This window comes from Toxotes jaculatrix, chromosome 10, assembly GCF_017976425.1.
Source record: "Toxotes jaculatrix isolate fToxJac2 chromosome 10, fToxJac2.pri, whole genome shotgun sequence".
Lineage (NCBI taxonomy): Eukaryota > Metazoa > Chordata > Actinopteri > Toxotidae > Toxotes > Toxotes jaculatrix.
Genome location: NC_054403.1, coordinates 17503761 through 17524926, shown reverse-complemented (window position 1 = coordinate 17524926; position 21166 = coordinate 17503761). Strand labels below are relative to the sequence as shown.

The window sequence follows — 21166 nt, the reverse complement described above, 5'->3', positions numbered from 1 at the left end:
TCAGTAGCTGATCACGTGTTTATTTAAAAAATAAATTGTCTAAAACATTTTAACGGATCTTCTAACTATACCTCTTAAAACTATGCAGTAAAATGTTTTTAGTAAATGTACTTGGTGACATTTCACCACTGACAATAACAGAATATGTTGATTTCTGTTAATCATGTTGATTAGCAGCAAAAACTGTGTTCAGTTTTTATACACAAATTTTTTATTTTTTGTATTAATTTTTTATACTCCTTGTCTTTGTATTATACAGGTCATTCATACAGTTTATGATATAGTAAATAGTAATTACACACAAGAGGTGTAACAAGCATCAGCCTGTCACCCTCACAGACATGCATCATGTGCACACGCAGACACACACTCTCTCATTCACATACACACAAAGAGAGGGACACATATCCCTTACACTTATTGAACAAAAAAAAAGATAAAAATGTAAAACTTTTTTTTTTTTAAATCACAAAACCCTCAATTATTCTTCCTCCACTGTCACCGGATTCTCATCCTCTCAACTCTTAATTTGAAAACGAGTATAACAATACTTATGTTTTAACAAAATAAAAAACAAAGAAACATTTTAAAAAAATGCAGGAAGGCAACTAAAGAAATGGGCAAAGCAATTCTGAGGACAGAGTAGGTTAATTCAGATCCCAGGTCCTGGTCCTAAACTCCTCAAAGAAACAGAAGCACAAATGAACTGTAAAGCAGGTAGAAGAGCCATTGACTGAGTTTTCAGTCCAACTTGACTTTATGAAGCTTTCACAGAATCCAATGTGCTACAGAATTTGGAGGCTTCATGTGATCAGGTATTTCTATTCAGTCAGGTATGAGCCAGTGTGTTATATTTGTAGTAGAGATGGTACAGGACTGAGGAAGGCAACACAAAGTAGCCAAAAAGGGCACTCTGCAAGGTTTATGGCACAAATAACAGCACTGAGAGAAGTGGGTGCATAGTGGTGGCTAAAGCTGAACCAGTCACACAGCGTGGTGTTGTGAAATCAGGGTGAAAACTATCTGCCAACATCTAGAGGGTGTTAGCAAAGGACACTTCACTGACATAATCTCCCCGTTTCCATGATGAGCATCACCGGACAACAAGTAGAGCAAAACTCGGGTCACCTTACTTGTCAACACCGCACCCAAAAAAAGGTGAACTGATAGTGAGATGTATGTGAGATTTCTGCCACTTACTTCACCGACTTTCAAGGTTCAATAAATAGTCTGACAAAAAGTCAAAAGCTGAAACAGGTTGGTCTCACAGTTAAGTTGTTCTTTGTACTGCTGCTAAGTGCTGCTGGAGTTGTGACACCCGAAGACTACTTTGCTTCCCCATGAAGTAGGTAAACTTGTGACAAAAATCCCCACTTTAAATTAGAGTACAAACAGTTTAAAGCAGCACAATTCAGAGTACATGAAGTGCCTACAATCTGCGTCTTTCTTAAGAACAATGAAAACCTTGAGAGTGATCCTTCCTGCCCTTGGTTGGATTGAAAATTAAGCCGTTTGAGAGTGACGGTGATATGGCTGCACAGACAGCACAGAAAATCTGCAGACTAGTGTATTACTGAGAAGAGGAATATGAGGAGAGATCTTGCTGGATGCAGAGCAGAAGAATTAAATCTAGTGCATCCATGTACGATGGAGTCACATAAAACACTGAGTGTCAGCAACTGCAGTAGTAGTTAGTCGTTGCTTTGTTTTTGCATCGGAGCACGCGCTGACTCTCATTAGTCCATACATACATACACATGCATATACACATTCAAAGCATGGATTCGCTCCCTTAGTTGAGACTTTCCCATATCATAATGTCACTAATCTCTCTCTCTCATACACACATATATACACACACACACACACACACACACACACACACACACACACACACACAGATCCTCTCTCATACAGACATAAAAAGCCATCATCATTCTTGGCCGTCCTCCGTGCGCCACTTCAGGAAATCCTCCTTCCGGGCATCTGGCTTGATCTGATTCCTCATGCCACCAAGCAGATTGGAGGTGGCTTCAGAGGCCACTATCAAAGGTCGAACTACAGTTGGTGGGATCTGTCGCAGGACGCCGCCGACAGCACCGGGCAGACCCTTCTGTTCATGGCCACGGGATGCTACATCGCACAGAGTCTGAGCCGTGTCAATCACTCCCTGGAAGAGTGTAGGGAAGGAACAGCATGCTCAGATTAAAAACCTGGTTATGTACGAATCAGTTTTGAGTGGTTAAGTTTGTGGACGCACCTCTCTGACGGTGTCATAGGCCTTGGCCACGCCTTCTCGTAGGTCTGCGGGCTGGGCAGCTCTGCGGGGGCGGCTGGAAGTGGCCCGGCCCTCGGTGATAGCGTAGCGATTCAGGGGAGGCGTTGGAGAAAGGATGTCGTATACTGTCTCTGCTGTGGCCTGTAACAACAGCAGACAGAAACCACAAGTTGGTTTGCCTTTTTCAAATTTGCAGAGAAAAATGAATTCCCAAATGGCCCATATGGAAGCCATGTAGCACATCTTTAATTCACAGTCACCAGTCTTGCAGTGAACTGAAAATCCCTCACAAACTGAGTACCTGTATGGCCTGAACCAGCCTGTTGCTGAGCTCCAGAGCAGCTGATGCTGTTGAGGTGCCAAAGGACGCTGCCCCCCTCTGGAGGCCTCGAATAATGCGTCCGTCTTTCCTGTACTGCTCTATGGGCAACCAGAACAGATCTCTCACTCCATGGACTGGGGAAATGCACAAAGATGGAAAAGAGGGTGAGGAACGAAGAGATAAAACGGAATAAAGAACATGTAAATATTAAGTTCACAGTGTGTTTGGAACAGACACAAGCAGCATCAACTCACACAGCTGGACAACTGAGTGCATGGGGCCAACACCTCCCAGAATGCCTGGCAGCTGATTCTTCCTGATGTCTGTCAGCCACTCTGTGACGGCGTACTGGATCACTTTGTCTACACCGAGGAGACTAGGAAGTGTTGCAGAAGACATATTGAGATACTTACAACTGAAAACTTTACTGCTTGTCAAACATAATGATCTCAGCACATAAGGTCACAAACTACTGAACACCAAACAGATTTGGGCCAGTTGCAAAGGGACGAGATGTTTGTTTTAGCTGAGAGGTGTGTGTTTCTACCCGTGTCTGCAGCAGAGCCTCTTCAGCTTCAACTCAGAACAGTTTAACTGGGCCAGGCCTATCAGAATCCCTGCAAAGGTCCCCTGTGACACAAAGAGCAGGACGGAAGGAGTGGACAGTTATTTCCTGATCAAATACACATGAATCCTGTAGATTTCTTTAAGATACGATTCTTTTGGTCAGGTCAGGTTACAGATGAACTGTCTCACCTGTTCAATGACGACATGCTTGCCATGATAGTCCAGCCAGATAGGCACTTCAGAGGTGAAACGAAACTCCCTGAAAAGGACAGAGGGACGGAGAAGAGAAATTATCAATGTTCTGCTTTCTTATCCTTTGAACTCGTTGAACACAAGTGTCTTCACAGCACAGAAAGGCCTCTTTCTCCTTTGATTGCAACTCCCTTGATGCCTCCTGGTAAATATACATATACATACCGGAAGTAGATTGGCTGGTCAGAGGAGGAGGAGGAGCCGGCAGAGGAGGAGCTCTGCTCGCTGTAGGTAGTTTCCACAGAAGCTGTGAGGTCAGGTCCCAGACCAGCACTTGCCTCCGCCTCCTCAGACACCTTCTGGGAGGGGTCTGCTTTCACTGAAAATGAGTGGAGAGAAATATAGTGTACCACAATGTGTCGAAAAACAAATAATCAAATGTTAAACATGCTCAAAATTTGCTTGAGACATCATTTCAACATGTTCTGCAGCCAGTGAAATTGTATCATGCCACAGTGACAATATGGAGTTCTAATCTACTTAACTTCACAAAAAGCAGCTTTGCAAAAGAGCGAAGTTTGCAGGACGGATCTTGTTTAAAATCTCAATATTTATGTCAAAATCCCTTCACATCAAGTAAGAGCAAAGAAAAAGAAAAAAGACGGACATAGCTCACCTTCAGCTGCAGGGTCAACAGGCAGGTAGGGGTTAACAGAGGAAGCTAGGTTACTGAAAAAGTCCTTCAGGAAGAAAAGTGCATCCTGGACAGGAGATGGGGAAAAAACAGGCTGGTTAGAAGTGGAGAGCTTACTGGAGCAACCCCAAATATCGGCTCCTGAACTGATCCATATGCTGGTCTTAATGTCAGTGGCACACTACTGTTTTTAAACTATTTTTCCACTTGTATTCAATTACAGCTGAAAATAAAGAAAAATTCCTGGACGGAGTAAATGAAAACAAAATGTCACCACACATCTGGAAGCTCTACTCAAACGCTTGTGGGAATCAGTTTCTCTGACTGAGACTGACTTTGGATGCATAAGATTACACAGAGGCTGTTAATATTCAGTTTCAGGTGCTAGAGTTACCTGGTCGATGTTAAGTCGTAGTGGTAGCAGGCTGATGCGAAGACAGCACTCTGGACCACCAAGGCCAGACTCAGGACACACTTGCAGGGCCTTCACTGTCAGCTATAAAAAGAAAAACCATAATCAATATCATATATATCACACATCAAGTCATCCTGATATAAAAAGAAAACCCTCTGACCCTCTCCGCTGTCTCACCATGTTGGAGTGGGCTCGGCGGGGCATGCTCTCGCTGGTGTAGAGGTAGAGGAATTTGTTGATTTGTGAGGAGGCCAGCCGGTCTCGGACCTCCAGCTCCTGGACGATGAACACCTGTCTGGAGAGGGGCTGCTCGCCTCCGGGACCAACTCCAACCGCAGCTGCCACTGACCCCTCCCCCTCCTGCCCCACTACTGCCACTGGGTAGGACTCATGCTGGAAAGACACCTGGAGGACAAAACAGGAGGAATGTAAGCAGAACTACACTGAAAAATCAAGGGGCATGATGATGTTTGACGGCTGTACAAAAACACTGGGGTACTGGTAAAGCTGTAGACCTTCTGGAAGAGTTATAAACAGTTTAACCTAATAAGATCAGTGAGTGTGCTTATTTTCATTCCACCACAGTACCTTGGTGAGCTGGATCTCCATCAGCAACGTGTGCTGACGGCCACTGCCTCCTGCCCAACGCCAGGAGTTCTGGGGACGAGAGGAGCCGACGGAGCGAGACGGGGACCCACGAACCCCTGCAGGGACTGAACGACCTCTGCAAGGAGAGAAGGACAGAGGAAATGAGTTTGGTGTGGCTTGACAACCTTTTATGTGTTATTGTATAATTATTTATATTATTACATAATATATAATTATTATATAAATCAACCAAATGGGGCCCTGTGTGTGTGTGTGTCACCTGTTTGCCTGCTGAGCATGTATGGACATGGGCTTGCCACCAAAGTCCTTGCCCCCATACAGATGCCAGACCACAGAGATCTCCCGCAGCACCACCCTGCTCTGAGGCACCGGGAAGCGGCTGGGGGCTCGGAGCAGGTCTGAGCTCCCTCGAGGCCTCGAGAAGTGACTGTCCTTCACCCTGATGGGCCCCTGGGACAGCACTGTGACCACAGGCTCCCCGTCCCTGGGCTGTAACAAACCGCATGGGTGGACATTTTGTTTAAAAAAATGACTCTATGGGTCTGATGGGGAAGAAAAGGTTAATAAGAAAAACAAAGAAGGACCATAAAAGCAAGTAGAGAGAGACTCACAGGAATGCCCATGCCAGGAGCCTCCAGGATGCAGAAGTCGTCGTTGTCGGTGGAGCCCTCTGAACCTTCATCTGACATCATATCTGCCTGAGCCTCCGTTGCTGTGGCAACCAGTCCATCAAGCTCAGAGTCCTCCCCCTGCTGCAGGGAGGGGCTGCGCTTCGGGGCTTCGTCAGGGAACAGGTAGACAGAGACAGGAGAGCCTCTGGGCACGGAGGGTGAACCTGGAGGATCCAGCAGAGTCTATCTGAGATTCACATTCTTTTTCCTAAATTCAGTCCATTCACACAAGGACACTGGCTGTCATTACAGACTTTTACTAAACCATAGAAACTCTGCAGTACCTGGATCTAAACTCTCTTCCCTGTGGCTCCTCTCTGTGTCAATTAAGGCATCAGCCAGATCGTACTGGTTGATCTCAGCGGTTTCAGCTGGAGGGCACGGCAGCACAGAGGCAGGACTTTCTGACAGCTAGCAAGACAGAGTATAGCACAGGCAATTTTATGGCATCTTTACTCAGTGATTCTTTTCAGCCATTTTGCAACATCAGATATGTTCAAATATTATCAAAGGTTCTGATCTGAAATTGATCATCCATTCATTTTTCATTATGTAGGAAATTACATGCAAGAGATTTCATATCAAACATCTAAGATATCTGGTATATGTTCATGAATTAATGGAGTGGCACTCATCTAACACAAGAACATTATTTAATTCGTATCTATCCATCATTTATATTCTCCAGCATTCCTTACTGGTAATTTTTGGCCAGCAATCTCAGTGGGTGAGGTGTGTCGTGGCGGGGGGTGCAGGTCACCCTGGGAGACCAGGTACTGCAGCAGATTGACGAGGGCAGCGCAGGAATCAGCACAGGTGTGCAGGTGGACCACATTGTTGGAGCAACGGAGTTCAAAGAGAGGCTGAGACTGGAGGAGACAGAGAATTCAGATTAGTGGAAAACGAAGAAAAAGGACAAGGAGTAAATAATTAACAGACATATAAAATAATAGGAGGGAAAACAAAAACTAAAAATGAAAACCAAAAAATAAAAGTAAAAAGCATAAAAATACACCTGAACCCTGTAAACATAAAATGAACTAGACTAGAAGATTCAAATGGACCTACAAAGCATATTTGACGGTTACACAACCGACTTTAAATTGACCTTTCTCACATTTGTTTACCTTGCTACTGATTGGCTAAAATCATGGCTGCATCATTGTTGAGGGGCGACGTGTTTACTGTCGCCTTGTTGGTTTTGTTTCCATGTCCAACTGAAAAATGATCCTCGTCTTAAATTGGAGCTCTCAAGTCTGAAGCTATTATTATAGAGGAACTTCATTATGGTAAAACAAATATTTATAAACAGGGCCTGTGCTTGTTAGTGGTTTTTGAAGGAAACAGAACTAAATTATAATGTTTTGTTTACGTTCCCCATTTTCTCTGGCAGGGGTAGTCATTTCTTTTGCTGCAGTGCTTCATAACTGCAGAGTGCAAGTGAAGGAAACACCAGGTATGAAAACAGATGGCGAGAACTCACCAGTTTGCCCGTATCACTGCCTTTCCATGTGGTGATGGCGAGCTCCAGGAGGTCGATGTCCAGAACACACACATAATCTGTGTGATACCAAGACACATGGTGATTTTCATTAGAGTAATCAGTGTGCAAAACACTCACACACACATATTTCATGTCCAGAGGCTCCAGAGTCCAAAAATATTGTAGTTTCACAAATTCTTGATGCCTCTAAAGATTGTACTTTTATTTCACCATACAGCCGTTCTGTTGCTACTTTACTAACAATCACACTCATCCTACTGGGAAAGCTTACACAGCTGAAAGAGAACATCAGTATTTTCCAAAGCTGTTATCTAAGTGTACAGAGCACACACACGCAAGTCATGTGTCTTACCTCTCCTCAAGTCAACGGTGTCAGTCTCACATTTGTCAGAGAGGTAGAGAGCAGAGTCATCCAGGATGAATCTGATCACAATGTAAAAACAACACAACTTACACAGAGTCATCAGTTCATGTAATGTGATACAAACTGACAACAACATTAAAAAAAAATTTACTGTGCTGATTATCATCCAGAAATGTTTTTCAATCTGGACATTCTTGGTGTTCATCTGGTGGTGAACTGTACCTGAGGTGGAAGGTGGCAGTGTCGACAATGATATTACTGGACAGAGAGAAGGACTCTGCTGTGAACAACACTCGCAGTGGCAGATACAGAGGTCTGGCAAACAGAAACGCAAAGGATGACGGTGAGAAAAATAAATAAAAAGGAACATTGTTTACACTTGCATTTTAAATCTAAAAACTTTTTTTTTTTTTAGGTACACACCTGTAGTCGACAGCACAGGTAGCGAGGTGTGTGTGGAGGACAGTGATGACTGCAGGTGCTGTGTATCCCAGGATGGGATCATCAATGACATCCAGGAAGTCAACCAGCTGTAACAAACAAACACAAACTGACTCACTTGGCAGGAGACACAGCACATGAAAAACTTTTTAAACCCATCCATCTGATTTGAATTCAATATGGAGTGTGGTTTGCATTTTTCTGCTCAACCCAAAGGGTTTAACTGGAAAATAAACCAGAACAAATTGCATTTGGTGTAATAACAGCATAGGTCTGCAGATCTATTTGGTTTTGCAATTTGTTGTATTAAATCAAACTTTACTAGATACAGTGTAATAGTATATACTTATTATCTCTGGGAGCAGGAAAGGATGATTTTTGTTTTTAAATTAGAGCTGGTGATTTAATACTGGTTTGGTCCTGAGAGGGAAAGCACGATAATAACAGCACAGAGAGGATAATGTTCCTGGTCAAGTCATCTGTCTCCTACCTCTCTGGATTTTTTTTTAACGTACTTTTTATTGTCTGGATAGAAAAATCCTCAGAAGCTATTTGTCTGTTCTGTAGAATCAGTGATGTCCTGTGAGTTATTCTGTCATTAACTGTAATTTACCTTTCTCTGTGTCCCCACTTTCTCTAAACCTGCCACGTCTACATGAGTGATTTACAACACTTCCCAAATGACTTTCAGCTCCCCTAAATCAAACATCTGGATCACACAGTTAACGTTTTTGGGAGAAAGGTGAACTTTAAAAAAGAGACAAGAAAATGCTTAAAAGACTCTATGATCTGTAACACGACTTGTTTTTAGCTTCCCTGTGCTGCTTCTCACCTGCTCATGCCAGCTCTGATTGGTCTGTGTCATGTAATGCCGCATGGTGGCACCTTGAAGTCGAAGGGCGACTACAAACTCCTACGAAAAGACACAGAAACAAACATGAATTGATTTCAAACATGCACCAACACCAAAATCAGGCAGATGAGGAGGACGCACCTTGACATTCCTCTGGAGGTCCAGTGTGATTTTGATGGCTGTGGATAACATCTGCATCTCCCCCTCCCTGCCGCTCACGCTGCTAACACCCACCTCTGAGGGGTAGATGGTAGGGTCCAAGTGTTTTGGAGGAGTGAAGTTGGGCATCTCCAACCGTTGTGGAATGGGGGTGTCTTTCACCACCGCTGCAATGGTGTGGAGGACATATCAACTTATTAACACTTTCTACTAAGCATTAAATCTATTTTGACATAATTTAAAGAGGAAAATATGAATTATGTTGCAATTAAATGTTTGCAAACAGCATGACAATGTGAACCTCTGTGGTAGAGCTCAACTCGTCTGCTCTCCAAACACAGGAAATTGAGATTAGGGTCGTTCTGGTGCTGCGCTACACTGAATATCTTCCCCCCTTCCAGGTCCAGCACAATCTCCCCATGACTCTGGTCCTCCTGAACCAATGAAATGCAATGGAAACAGAAATTATTTGATAAAAGTTAAATTCATCAATGCCCTCATTAAATTCAGTTTCCTCCTAATATCATTAAGACACCACTTTGCTAACCTTTTTGTCTGTTCTGGCTTGGAGGCGTCCTTTATTGATGGTCACAGTGAGGGAGAGGAGGCTGAGGTTGTGGTTGGGGCGGGGAGCTGACTGTTGCGTCTTTCCATCTGACTCACTGGCCAAGAAGAACGGAGGCTCGTCCTCTTCCGAATCAGAGTCTTCATCACAGACAGAGAAGACATAGAGATACTTTATCTGTTTAATTTGATTCATCAATGGGTAACAAATATAATACAAAACCTGCTTGATTAATTAAAGATGTGTGGGTGGGCTATTTGCTAACATCTAATAGATCTACATGTCAAACTCACCCAGTCTGAAGGCCGACTTGCAGAGCTGGAACTCGTCGTGATGATGGTAGCTGCGGTTGGGGCTGTGGGCCGAGGGGGGAGGAGGGGGAGGAGGCTCCCACATCAACAGATCGTTGTTGATCCTTTAGAAGAAAAAGGTGGGTGAAGAAAATTAACGTTTCTCCAGATGCAGGATTTAAGACCAATATACAGCAGTCACACTCTTGACATACCTGTTGTAGATGCTCTGGAAGGCCTGTTTGCTGGGTAGGAGGATGTAGGCCAGAGGCAGGCTGATGTCCACAGCACACTGACACTGAGCGACACACTGCGCTTGAAACTGACGCATCTCCTCTGGGTCAGCTGGAATCACCATCTGAAACAAGGAGGGAGAAGAGAAGAGGAGAGGGGGAATGAGTTTCTTTAGGTCGGGAATGCTGATAAGATGGCTGATAAATGAGTCAATGAATGATCAGTGTCTTTTTCCTTCTGTGTGTCAGCACACCTCCTCAGTCTCAAACATGGTGCGATTGGAGGAGAACGGAGAGCTGGTTTTGTTGTTAAGTTCACAGTGACTTTCAAAGAAGGCCCCCAGGTCCCTGACGAGGTCCAGGTTCATCCCGCTCAGACCTGCTGCCGGGCCCTGAGCCTCACCTCCACGCACATGCACTGATATCCTGTTCACAGACACAGGCTTCAGACTGATTTTGAAAGGTGATACTGGTTTGTGGTAGAGAACATTATAACAATATTATCTGTCTGATTTCATGAACAAGATTGACTAAATTTCAACCAAAGTCCAACTTTCACTTGGAGAGCTTCAGTACTGATTTCTTATAGAATTTAGATCAATGCCTAAAAATGTTTTCATGAAATAATTATTCTCCTAATCACCACCACTGACCTGGGTAGAGAATCACGGTTCTTCTTCACTCTGATACAGGGGAAAGAGCCGCCCTCCCAGCCCTCATATGACCCTGGTGAGACACAACACATCTGTTCTCTGATCTGCATTTCACATTTAACATTTATTAATGCAACAGTATTTGTCAGCAATAATCACTTCTCATATAAAGACAGTTTATAACATTACACATTTATATCTATGTGGTCATTTGTTATCTGTCTAAACGCATGTCCATCTGCTTTTCATGGTCAGTACAAACAACTGCAGTGACATATGCAGAGTGTGTTCCCACCATGCAGGTCAGTGAAGGAGGCCTCCAGCAACTGCGTGAGGCAGGGAGCCCATGGCTGTCCTGGGGCAGTGTGGCCACCTTGGAGGTCCGGGGCCTCCTGGTGCCTCAGTTCCAACTCCATCATTTCCAGCACCAAGGTCTCCTGCCGCACTGCCCTCTGAGTCGGAGGCCGACGCTTAGGGAGGGGCCGCAGGTCGGGTATTGGGAAGCGAAGCCTGAGGACGGCGTGCGGGGAGAGGAGGGTGAAGGAGGAGCACAGCTCACTGCTCTGAGTCTGAGGGGAAAGAGAGTGAGAAATATCTTTTTTAAATCTTTATTAAATTTAATCAAAAGAAAGTTAGCTGAAGATGGAGTTTTGGAGCGACAGACCTTCACACCTATAGTTAGTTTTGACCACTGACGAGCTTTACTACAGAGTTTACTACAGAGTTGGCCAGAGTGGGAGAGAACTGCTTATTTACTCTTACACATGGCAGTTTTATTCACGCCGTGTCAGCAAAAATAAGCTTTTTCCAAAAACCTTTAATGACAATGTGTTTTTTCTGCTTAGCTAGGAGCAGCCTGGTTAATAATACAGAAAAGCTGCTGCACAGAAAAACAGCTAAAAACCATAATTATGTGCAGTGAACAGCACATAAAACACAATCTGGTACATTTCTTTATGCTTGTGCATTTGTTATAATGTTATAATATTTCCATAAGATTCAGTCAATTTCTGTTTGTTGACTGTCTTCAAAAAGTGCTCTCAAAATGTACTGCCATGAGAAAATTATGCCAAAAAACTGTGGATTTTGTGTTTTCATCTGATTCCACGTCCTCTGTGTGCCATGTTTTTTGGCATGTATTTTACCTGGCTTACTGATTATTTCATTTGATAACAGGTTTAAATTCTTAGGCTTCTTTCTGCTTGTTTCTTTGCTTCTGTGTGGTTCCACCTGTGTGATTCCAGGTCCAGCAGTCTGTGTGGGACAGTGGCTGAAGGCTTTGCTCAGGCTCCCCAGGCGACTGATGATGTCCAGGTCCAGCTCGGCACTCAGCTCTGCCAGCTCCACCCGCACCACACTGTCCCGCCGCACCACCCGCTGTTTACCCTGGAAACACACACAAAAACACAAATATAATCACATGACACGTGTTAAAGATTGTTAAAGACTGATGAATCAATTATCCGATAAATTATCATCCTGTTATAATCCAGTTGCTTATTGTACATACTCTACTATAGATAGTTTGTTTATTTACATATTTTTAGTTGAACTAATCAATATACACTAAGGGAAACATTACTTTTGACAATTCTCACACCTCAAAACACTGATCCTTGTCAGGGCCTGGTTTTAACACTGTTAACACTCAACTGCTTTACTCACAAGCAATATTTGTACAGCACATTGTGTACATTGAAATACAAGGTACTTTACACAAAACCAGATAGAAAAGGAATCAAAATCAAACACTTTATCTTTGAGATAAGAAATGTTTTGCACTTTCAGGGTATGTGCGTGTGTAGAAATGTGTACCTTACGCAGGTGTTTTTCACTGAGGCTGTAGTGTAGCTGGGCACATGGTTTGGCTGCAGCTCCAATGGTGAACAGACTGGATTTCTGGAACTGAAGCAACTAGAAGAGAGACACAGAGGGACACACTGTACTCTCAAGTCTGTCTTATCAGCTTTGTAAGAGAACAACAAACATAAACTACTTGCACACAACAGGTAAAAGTTTGGTTATATACGATATCATCATTTGACATTTCCAGCTTTTATTTGGGTCATTTTCATTTGTGGTTTTAAATCTGATGCATATTTGTTTTGTGGCAGTCATTTTACAGATGACCCAGATTCATGTGGTTTATTTAACAGATACAGGAAACTAGAGAGAGAAGGGGGGGGGGGGTATGACATGAAAGAAAGGTCCCCAAGATGAATTTTGCAGTTATGTGATATGTGCCTTAACCATTAGGCCCCCGGATGTACCTTTGTGTGATTTTTTTTGTTTGTTTTCTTCCCTCTAACATGACATTTATCATGACTCCATGCTTGCAGTCAAACGATGTTGGTTCTTGGCCAAAAGAAAAATAAAGAACAGCTGTGACAGCCACATTAAAACGCTACACCTTCCAGTGACCTTATGTGATCACTTATCGCTGCTACTGCAATCGATATTGGCCACATTGAAAATTTAATGACCTACTGTGAACAGATCTTGGCACAAATGTGTAATGAAGTTTTAAGTCTTACAGTGCAAACACAGCTATAGAGTCAGTTTAAGACAGAGGAAGAGATTCTCTACCTCACTGTACTGAGGCTTTCCGTCCTGCCAGAGGCACTCTAACAGCTCCAGTCGGCTGAAGGAAAGGTCAGAGGTCACGGCTCGACTGTGGCGTCTCCCGCTCCTCATCTCACAAGCAACCTGCACTGCTGCTCCCGTCAGCCTGGGAGAGAGGACAACAAATGAGATGAGGAGGAGAACTGGACACAAATAGTGTACCTGGGAGGGACAAAATTCCCTCTCAGCTAAGAGAAGACTGCCGAGGACCAAAACAACCACAGTTTAAATACGTTGTGCTGCAATTTACATAATGTGAAATCATGTTAACATTTCAGTCATGTAACACATTCCTCAACACATAAAGGCTATTTAACTTCATCAGAGTCTGTAGTAATATGAATAAATATCTATTTCTACAAGTCATTTGTTTTCTGAGAAGCATTTTTCACATTTTCAACTTCCACAAAAGCACCTTTATATTTTCCTAAAGTACTACGTCCAAATAAATACATTCAAACCTGCAACTGTTCTGCAAAAAGCAATTTAAATGGAAAGATGTGTCCACATGTATTCTAACTGCCACCAGGGACAAAATGTGTGTCTGTGTTTTTCTACCTGAGATGAGAGTGTGGACAGGCCTTGGCAAAGCCGCTTCTCAGGTGGTGGAAGTCTCTCTCGCTGAACATGCTATCCTTGAAGAAGGCCAGCTCCCGGAAGAACACCTGAGACACCTGAACCAATGACGAGGTACCGTCAAGGTTAGTGGGCGGGTCCTCCTGCAGCAGGGTCAGGGTGACACCACCAAGCGTCAGACGCAACAAAGCATCGGGCTTCAGCTGCTCTGCCTGGCCACTGTGTGAGCGTCCTGCAAGGACGAGGGCGAAAGTTCAGATTGAAGTAAGTGAGGAAATTTTTGACGTAATTATGTTGAGGAACATTTTTAACTATTAACTGCAGAATCCTTCAGTCTGTAGTCTGAGTATAATTTTCAGAAAACCTCAGTACTGATTTTACCTCTGGTCCGGCTGCTGGCCTGCGGTAGACTCGACAGGCAGCCAGCTACAGGATATCTCCTGGAGCAGTTCACCATGCCCTGGCAGGGAAAGTTAAAGTGGAAATCAGATTGCTTGTGATTTGATAAGTACATTTACAAGTTCAAGTTCTGTGTTTGTTGTTGTTCTCTGTAAGAAAGGTAAGAAAGAGGACAAAGTAACACAACCTTAACATTAAAAATACTAATACTATGCTTGATAATACTGGTACTAGATGAAAGCAATATAATCGAGGGGAAAAAATCAAAGATATGATCTTCCATTTTCCTCATTGTTTTTCAGCCTTACATCAATAGCCATCTGCTAAACGTTCAAACTATAATCACACAAACACAAAAACACACAGGCCGCACCTGTGCAGACAGTGCTGCAGGCTGTGTGAAGCTGGCTAGACTGTGTGTCGAGGACTCCATATCACTGTCTGACAACTCGCTGCCAGAGCGCACAGACGTCACACTACTGCTCATCCCAGCAGGACCCATAGAGTAAAACATTTCTGCAGGAACACACACAGAGTGACAAGTGAAACACAACAATGTACACAAACACCGGCCTGCCGAGGTTATGTTGTCTCTTAGACTGACAGTTTATAAGTGGACTATTTTGCTGTACTGTGTACCTCCATTCTCCAGACTGGTGAGATAGGGCTCCAGATCAGGCTCGGCATCCCACTCCCTGTCTCTCGGACTGGAACCCAGCTGCTTACTGAGGTCCTCCTCAATCATACGCAGGTCGTCCGAGTCTAAGGGGCGGCTGTGTACTCCACCACACTTAGTTTCTGGCTCTGGGGGAGAGCGGACAGAGAAATGGATTCATATATGCGCAGAAAAGAACCAGACAGAGACCAAGTGTGCAACCTCATGTTTATGAGGCATTTACTGTGGTCTGTGACCTTACTGTCTAGCTCAGAACCACAGAAGAAACAGAACAGGCTTATTATCTGTGAAGAAGTTTAACATTATATACTATTAAAGCTCATGGAGTTTCTAAATACATGAAAAGTAATCTGTTAGAAGTGAAAATTGTGGTCTGATTTTATGAGCGAATGCATGAATGTAAGCAGTACATATTACTCATCATAAGCACCATGGATGGAGAAATGAGTGTTTGTCCTTGCTCTCTCATTTAAAAGCAATTATATCTGTGGACAGAAAATTACTCTAAAGGCTAATGTTCCTTTGATTACCATTTGATCATGTTATCATAACAGGCCTGACTATGCCTTTCAGCCAGCTTCAGCCGACCAAATCACCATCTTATAAATCACACACGCACATGATATATCAAACGTGCTGAAAACAAGGCAATTAAGATCACATATTCAGACTTAAAAATTTTCTTTAGATCTGGAACGTGGAGTCACAAAAGTTAAACTGGAAAAGAAGGCCCTGCCTTTGCACTGGTTCGTGCACAGTTAATCTATCTGAGTGCTTTAGTGTACCAGTGTCTATGCAGAGGGCTGCCAGCAGGTCTGTCAGATGGGTTATTTGATCTGGAGTCAGCAGCATGTGGACACAGCCCACCTTCCCATCCAACTCCAACTGACGAACAGAGAGAAAGAGACAGGATACAAGTCAAAGATATGGCATAACATTTACTAAACCTTTAGTATATTACACTATGCACACACACAAGTGTTCACACCTTTGGTCCAGGCAGCATGTCGTTCTGTTTGATCTTGACGGTGGTCTCGATAAAACCGGAGCAGCTTCCTATGAGTAGTGGCTGAGATGGAAGAGAGGGAGGGGCTACCAAGGGCTTTGCCTCTTCCTCCCCATCTTCCTCCTCCTCCTCTTCTCCTTCACTTGTTGTGGCTGAATCTCGGTGGTCCTCCCCAGCAGGGCTCTGAAACGTGAAGTCAAATAAAAAAAAAAATTCTAAGACCAGTATCCCTTTGGATCGCCTTTTCAGTTTTCACCCATTCTGTCATTTTCATTTAGTTTACAGTCGTTTTTAACACTGTTAGTAAGTGGGTGAGTAAGTAAACTGAACACATTATGACAGATAAGTATGAAAGAAAACACCAAAAATAAAGTTAAAAGATCATCTCCATCACCTGTACTGTGCCGGTGCTGTCATAAAACAGCTGAACAGCACTCAGCTGGAGGATCTTGTGCAGGAAGGCGGGCGGCTGGTGGATGTCGACAGGCACGGCAGTCTGGCTGGCTGGATCTCGCACCGCCTCGTCAAAGTACTCCAGCCTGGAGGTTTGTATTGTCACAGCAAGGAAACTGGTTTGAGGCCATGTCATTTCCATTTTGACAAAAAAGCTCACAGTAACAATGATGCAAGTCTCTCAAGTTTTAAAATCAATATACCTGACAATGACCTACGGATCAGTACAAGTAGCACTTCATATTTTGCCTCTGTTTACTGAGTCAAGGTCAATGCCTCTAACATGCCTCACAAGACTCGGTTATTCAGGCTAAAAATCAGGAGATTTGTTGAGATGCCAGGGCCTTCTGGTCACTGACCCCAGATCAACACAGCCATCCTGAGAAGCTTTGTCAATAAGCCAGGAAAACAAAAAGGGTTCAGCAGCGTCACAGTAAAATGCCAACAGAGTCATGGAACATGTGGGACATACAAGGACGTAGGTTTGGTTTCAGACATGCGGGCATTGTATTGTAAGAGCCCTGGGTTTTCCTGTCTTTTTTAAAAGATGCTAAATTTGAGTGTCTTTTTAGGATTAAGTTGGATGTCATTTTGAAAATTTTGTTGTCGGCAGGTATTCCTTTCAGGCTGCATACACTCCCAACAACCCCAACCAATAATGTAGGGCAGCCTGGATGGAGCTAAAACATCTAACTGCTTTGAGTGGATGGTAATAACTAAAGATGAGGGTGTCAACATTTTTATCTACTCAGGTCGTCTCTCATGTGGACTGTGGAGGCAGGACAATGAACGGAAAATGGGGAAAACAGGGAACTAACAAACAGTGGCTGCCTGGTAGTGAATCAAGAGTAAATAGCCGAGAATATGAACAATTTAAGGATCACTTTGTAAACAGAGCATTAAGAATATTGTCTCATGAGCACTATTAGGACGCCATTTGATTTGATTGGCTCTCATTTTGCTTTCCCTCTCCCCTAACAGTAATATAAGTGCTGATGAGGGAGAGTTACATTATTACTGATCACAGACAGACACTTTAACACCTTGGTGTAAGAGATAAAAAGTGAAATACAGCAAAAATAAGGGGTTGTGGGTATAAAACTTGATGATTATATTAATATGACAGAAAATATCTAGACAATAATACTGAGCACTGTTTTAGCTCACTCTAGTGACTCACTAGTTTGTTCTTTGCTTTTGTTGCCTGAAATGCTTCAGATCCACTTTGTGTTTCAGTTTGTATCCCTCCTCCCCCCAACAAGGGCTACAGAGTGTTTTTATGTCTTTATGACCATGGCCCATTTATAAGAACACTTGTTCACACATGTACTTTGACTATTGAGGCCCACAATACTGTGTTACCTTGTGACAGTGAAGTGAGACAGGCCCTTTGGACAAACTCAGAGGAGGGAATCAAAAATGTGCAAAAAAAAATCTGCACTGTTGGTTTACAAAGAAGTCTCACGCGAAATCTGTGCAAAAAGCTTACAATTTAAAAATATATAAATATTTGATTTGCTAAATGATGAACTCATTTCAATACAGTCAAAAAGCTATACTGATATAATTTTCAGCCTCTTTGATTTGAAACCCCAACCAGCTTTTTGTTTTGATCGGGCCCAAAAAGACACTGTTCATTTGAGAAATATGCTATAATGCCATGAGAAATTGGGATGAAAGATGCTGATTTTTTGGTTTCACAGTTATTCCAGGAAGCCTATTTCTATCTAATTCCACCCATGTCCTGGTAAAGCTATAGCTGGTGTTGAGAGTGTGACAGTGAAAATTACATGTTTAGTAGCTTTGTGTGCACTATGTTCTTTTTTAGAATAAATCATCTGAGTCTTCTGTGCTGATCCCCTCTGTATTTCTAGGGCAGTGTAATTCATTAAAAGGCAACTCAGGTAGGGTTTTCTATAAATATGTTATTGCCAAATGAACAGTAAAAGTGACCTTTGAAGTTGCATTTCTAAATGCTGCTTTCTTTCACCATGCTTCTGTAACAACAGAAGCACCAGTAATATTATATATTTCTGTTTCTGAGGAAGTTTCAATTAACATTTTAAAATGTAAGGGAAATTATTTGACTATAGTACAAATAAATCCTTCACTTTCTGTAGTATTAACAAAGAGAATGCACAGAATTTTAAAAATACAAATTAAGGGACATAAAATCATGAAGGAGGGGCAGTAATCAAAAGGTCTTTCACTGGAAAAAATGCTAGTTTTTCTTCATTTTAAGTGAATGTTGAAACAGTAGCTCCAACCTACCGTTTGATGTGCACCTCTAAGGCAACGCTTGATTCCAGGTCCTGGGGCTGGTGCTCAACACGGACAATAGTGTCTAGAAAGGTGACTTTAATACGACGAAGGACTGCGCACACAGATGAGATGAGACAAGTTTCATTTACACTTCTTTTACAGATCTTTCAAATCATCTATTCTTTGCCATGTGTTCAGTCTGGGTCAGACTGCGCATTATTATTTGACAGTGTCACTTGTTTACAAAATGAGGACACACACACACACACACAGCTTTGACTCACCCGTCTCAATGGTTTGTGCAAACATCTCCAGCCCTTCCAGTGGGGCAGGCGGCTCCTCGGATGCCTCCGGGGGGTCTTTCAGGCACTCCTGAGCCAGCTGCATGCTGGAGGTCATGCTGGATGACCAGCCCTGGGAGTCCCAACCCCCACCTGAGTGCAAACAAAACCACATGGGATTCAGTGATTTCTGTACTTCAGGGCTGCTGTTATTACTGAAGGTACAAAATCAGATTGGCATGGGCCGTTTATGTTCTTTTACCTATTTTCTCCCTACCTTTCTACCTTCTGCACTACCTTTTTGAGAGACAATACATACACTGATAGCATGTGACATACAGTTATGACAAAAAATGAACAATTTACACATGTAGATACCTCTGGGGTATCTGTAGACCGGTGCAGCTTAGAAAATTGTTTTATGAAAACACTTTAAAGAGATTTGCTGTTGTTCTTCATCATATGTGACAGTTAACTGATTATTTTGGGGTTTTTGGGTGGTTGCTCTGACAAAACAACTAATCTGACTATGTCAGCCTGGGCTCCTGTAAACATAACAGACCTTGACTGAGAAAAGAATATGCAGATAATGTGATGCGCAGTGCCCTACGTCCTCCTTCACATACTGACGTGTAGTTCTTTTTCTATTGCACTTAAATATTAAATCTTTCCACATGGACACTTATGTCATGTAACAAGAGTTCTACAGCAGGAATAGTTTAGGGAAAACAGTAATAAAAACAGGGACAGATTACTCTTTACAATAATCATGATCTTGGAGCACATTCCTCAAATTGGGACAGCATAGGTAGACGATGATAAACCCTATAAGATCCTCACACTCAAACTGTAGCTGACTTTTGTGTCTTTGGTGGAACACCGAAAAGGTAAAATCCCACAGGCTGGCTCAAGAAGCTGTTGTTAAGCAAACTTACTGGTCCGATACTTGGGTCGACATGTTATCTGAAGACCAGAAACTTCTAAGGTGCAGTGATCAGTCAGGAGAGCTTGCCAGGGGATGGTCACTGCTATGCTGCTCACAAAGCCATCCACTATCTCCAGAGGAGCTCCCAGAGACTCCAAAAGCTCATTGACCGCCTAGAGTAAAGAGGAAACACTAAGTCAGGAATTGGAAAGACATACAAAGTGAAAGCAATAAGAATCACTGGCGTCATATTTGTCTCATCACTCTGGATGTGGCCTTATACAGCAAAGGAAAAGCACAGTTAGCATGGCAGGGGGAAATCCATCTGCTCAGAGTGTTTAGACACTAATGAGAGATACAGCTAATCTGGTGGACTGGTGATGTGTTTCCCATACGAGCTGTTCCTCGAAGAAATGCGAGCTAGGCTAAGAACGTGACGCTGGAGATTGTTGTTGAACCCGAGTGCAGTTGCGAAACAGTCAAGGGTGCATGAGTTCGACAAAAACACACGGTGACTGCTGCTGTGGTGGTGGTGTAAAGATGACAGCCACCCTCTCCTTTCTTTGGCCAAAACTCACCCAGACATCGAGGTTGATTTCCTTGATAACACCGCTGCCGTTGTACAGATCCAAGCCCAGCTGGTCCAGGCTCAGTCGTTCCTGTAAAAAGTGACCGAGGTAGTGCTGCAAGAGGTACCGACAGGCCCGCTTCTTGATTGAGCCTGACCAGGGGAAAAGCCAGCGAGACATAGGGCCAGAGAGAGCGGGGAGAGGGAGCGAAGAGCTGGCGAAGGAGAACGAGTGCGACCACAGTCCTCTGGCAACTGCATAACAGACTTAACACAAAGTGTGCAAAACAAGGAATGAGCCACAGCTAGCTACAGGGGGCTAAGGAAGGGGTAAACGTAACTCTACTTCTCCCCTACGCTTGAAACAAAAACTAGAAAATCCTTTGTGTCAGGGCCGACAAAGCTCCCTCACAACTTGACGAGACGTTACTCCAACTGTCTATTGCTGCCTCGGCTCATAATTTTGGTACGTTTGAGTCGAATCGGAGCGAACAGGTCCTGCTAGTGCGTATTTCTTGTTTCAGGGTTGTTTATTGTTATCATACGCCAACTGATGGTATGGTGAACGTACGAACGTCCTGCGTCACC

The 21166-nt window shown here is 43.3% G+C and overlaps 1 protein-coding gene across 2 annotated transcripts; it reads right to left on the bottom strand.

Annotated features, from left to right (window-relative positions):
- Positions 1–188: 188 nt before the first annotated feature.
- Positions 189–21138, bottom strand: atg2a (autophagy related 2A). Of its 2 annotated transcripts, none has more exons than XM_041047860.1 (42): positions 20589–21138; positions 20021–20183; positions 19089–19238; positions 18814–18916; positions 16484–16628; positions 16072–16272; positions 15869–15968; positions 15047–15211; positions 14781–14923; positions 14390–14468; positions 13991–14240; positions 13397–13538; positions 12626–12724; positions 12041–12196; positions 11106–11379; positions 10811–10883; positions 10412–10583; positions 10140–10282; positions 9928–10049; positions 9617–9774; positions 9371–9503; positions 9052–9239; positions 8890–8970; positions 8040–8146; positions 7839–7931; positions 7605–7675; positions 7232–7308; positions 6447–6617; positions 6033–6159; positions 5689–5912; positions 5337–5566; positions 5057–5192; positions 4646–4873; positions 4448–4549; positions 4036–4120; positions 3585–3738; positions 3357–3426; positions 3148–3230; positions 2855–2976; positions 2580–2734; positions 2261–2419; positions 189–2170 (listed from the first exon to the last, which is right to left on the bottom strand). In XM_041047860.1, exons 1-42 carry the CDS (start codon positions 20757–20759, stop codon positions 1934–1936), a joined length of 6042 nt encoding a protein of 2013 aa, XP_040903794.1. In that variant the 5' UTR covers positions 20760–21138; the 3' UTR covers positions 189–1933. The 2 variants fall into 2 exon arrangements, with proteins under 2 accessions (XP_040903794.1, XP_040903795.1); XM_041047861.1 differs by having other exon boundaries at positions 9052–9236.
- Between the last annotated feature and the right edge of the window lie 28 nt (positions 21139–21166).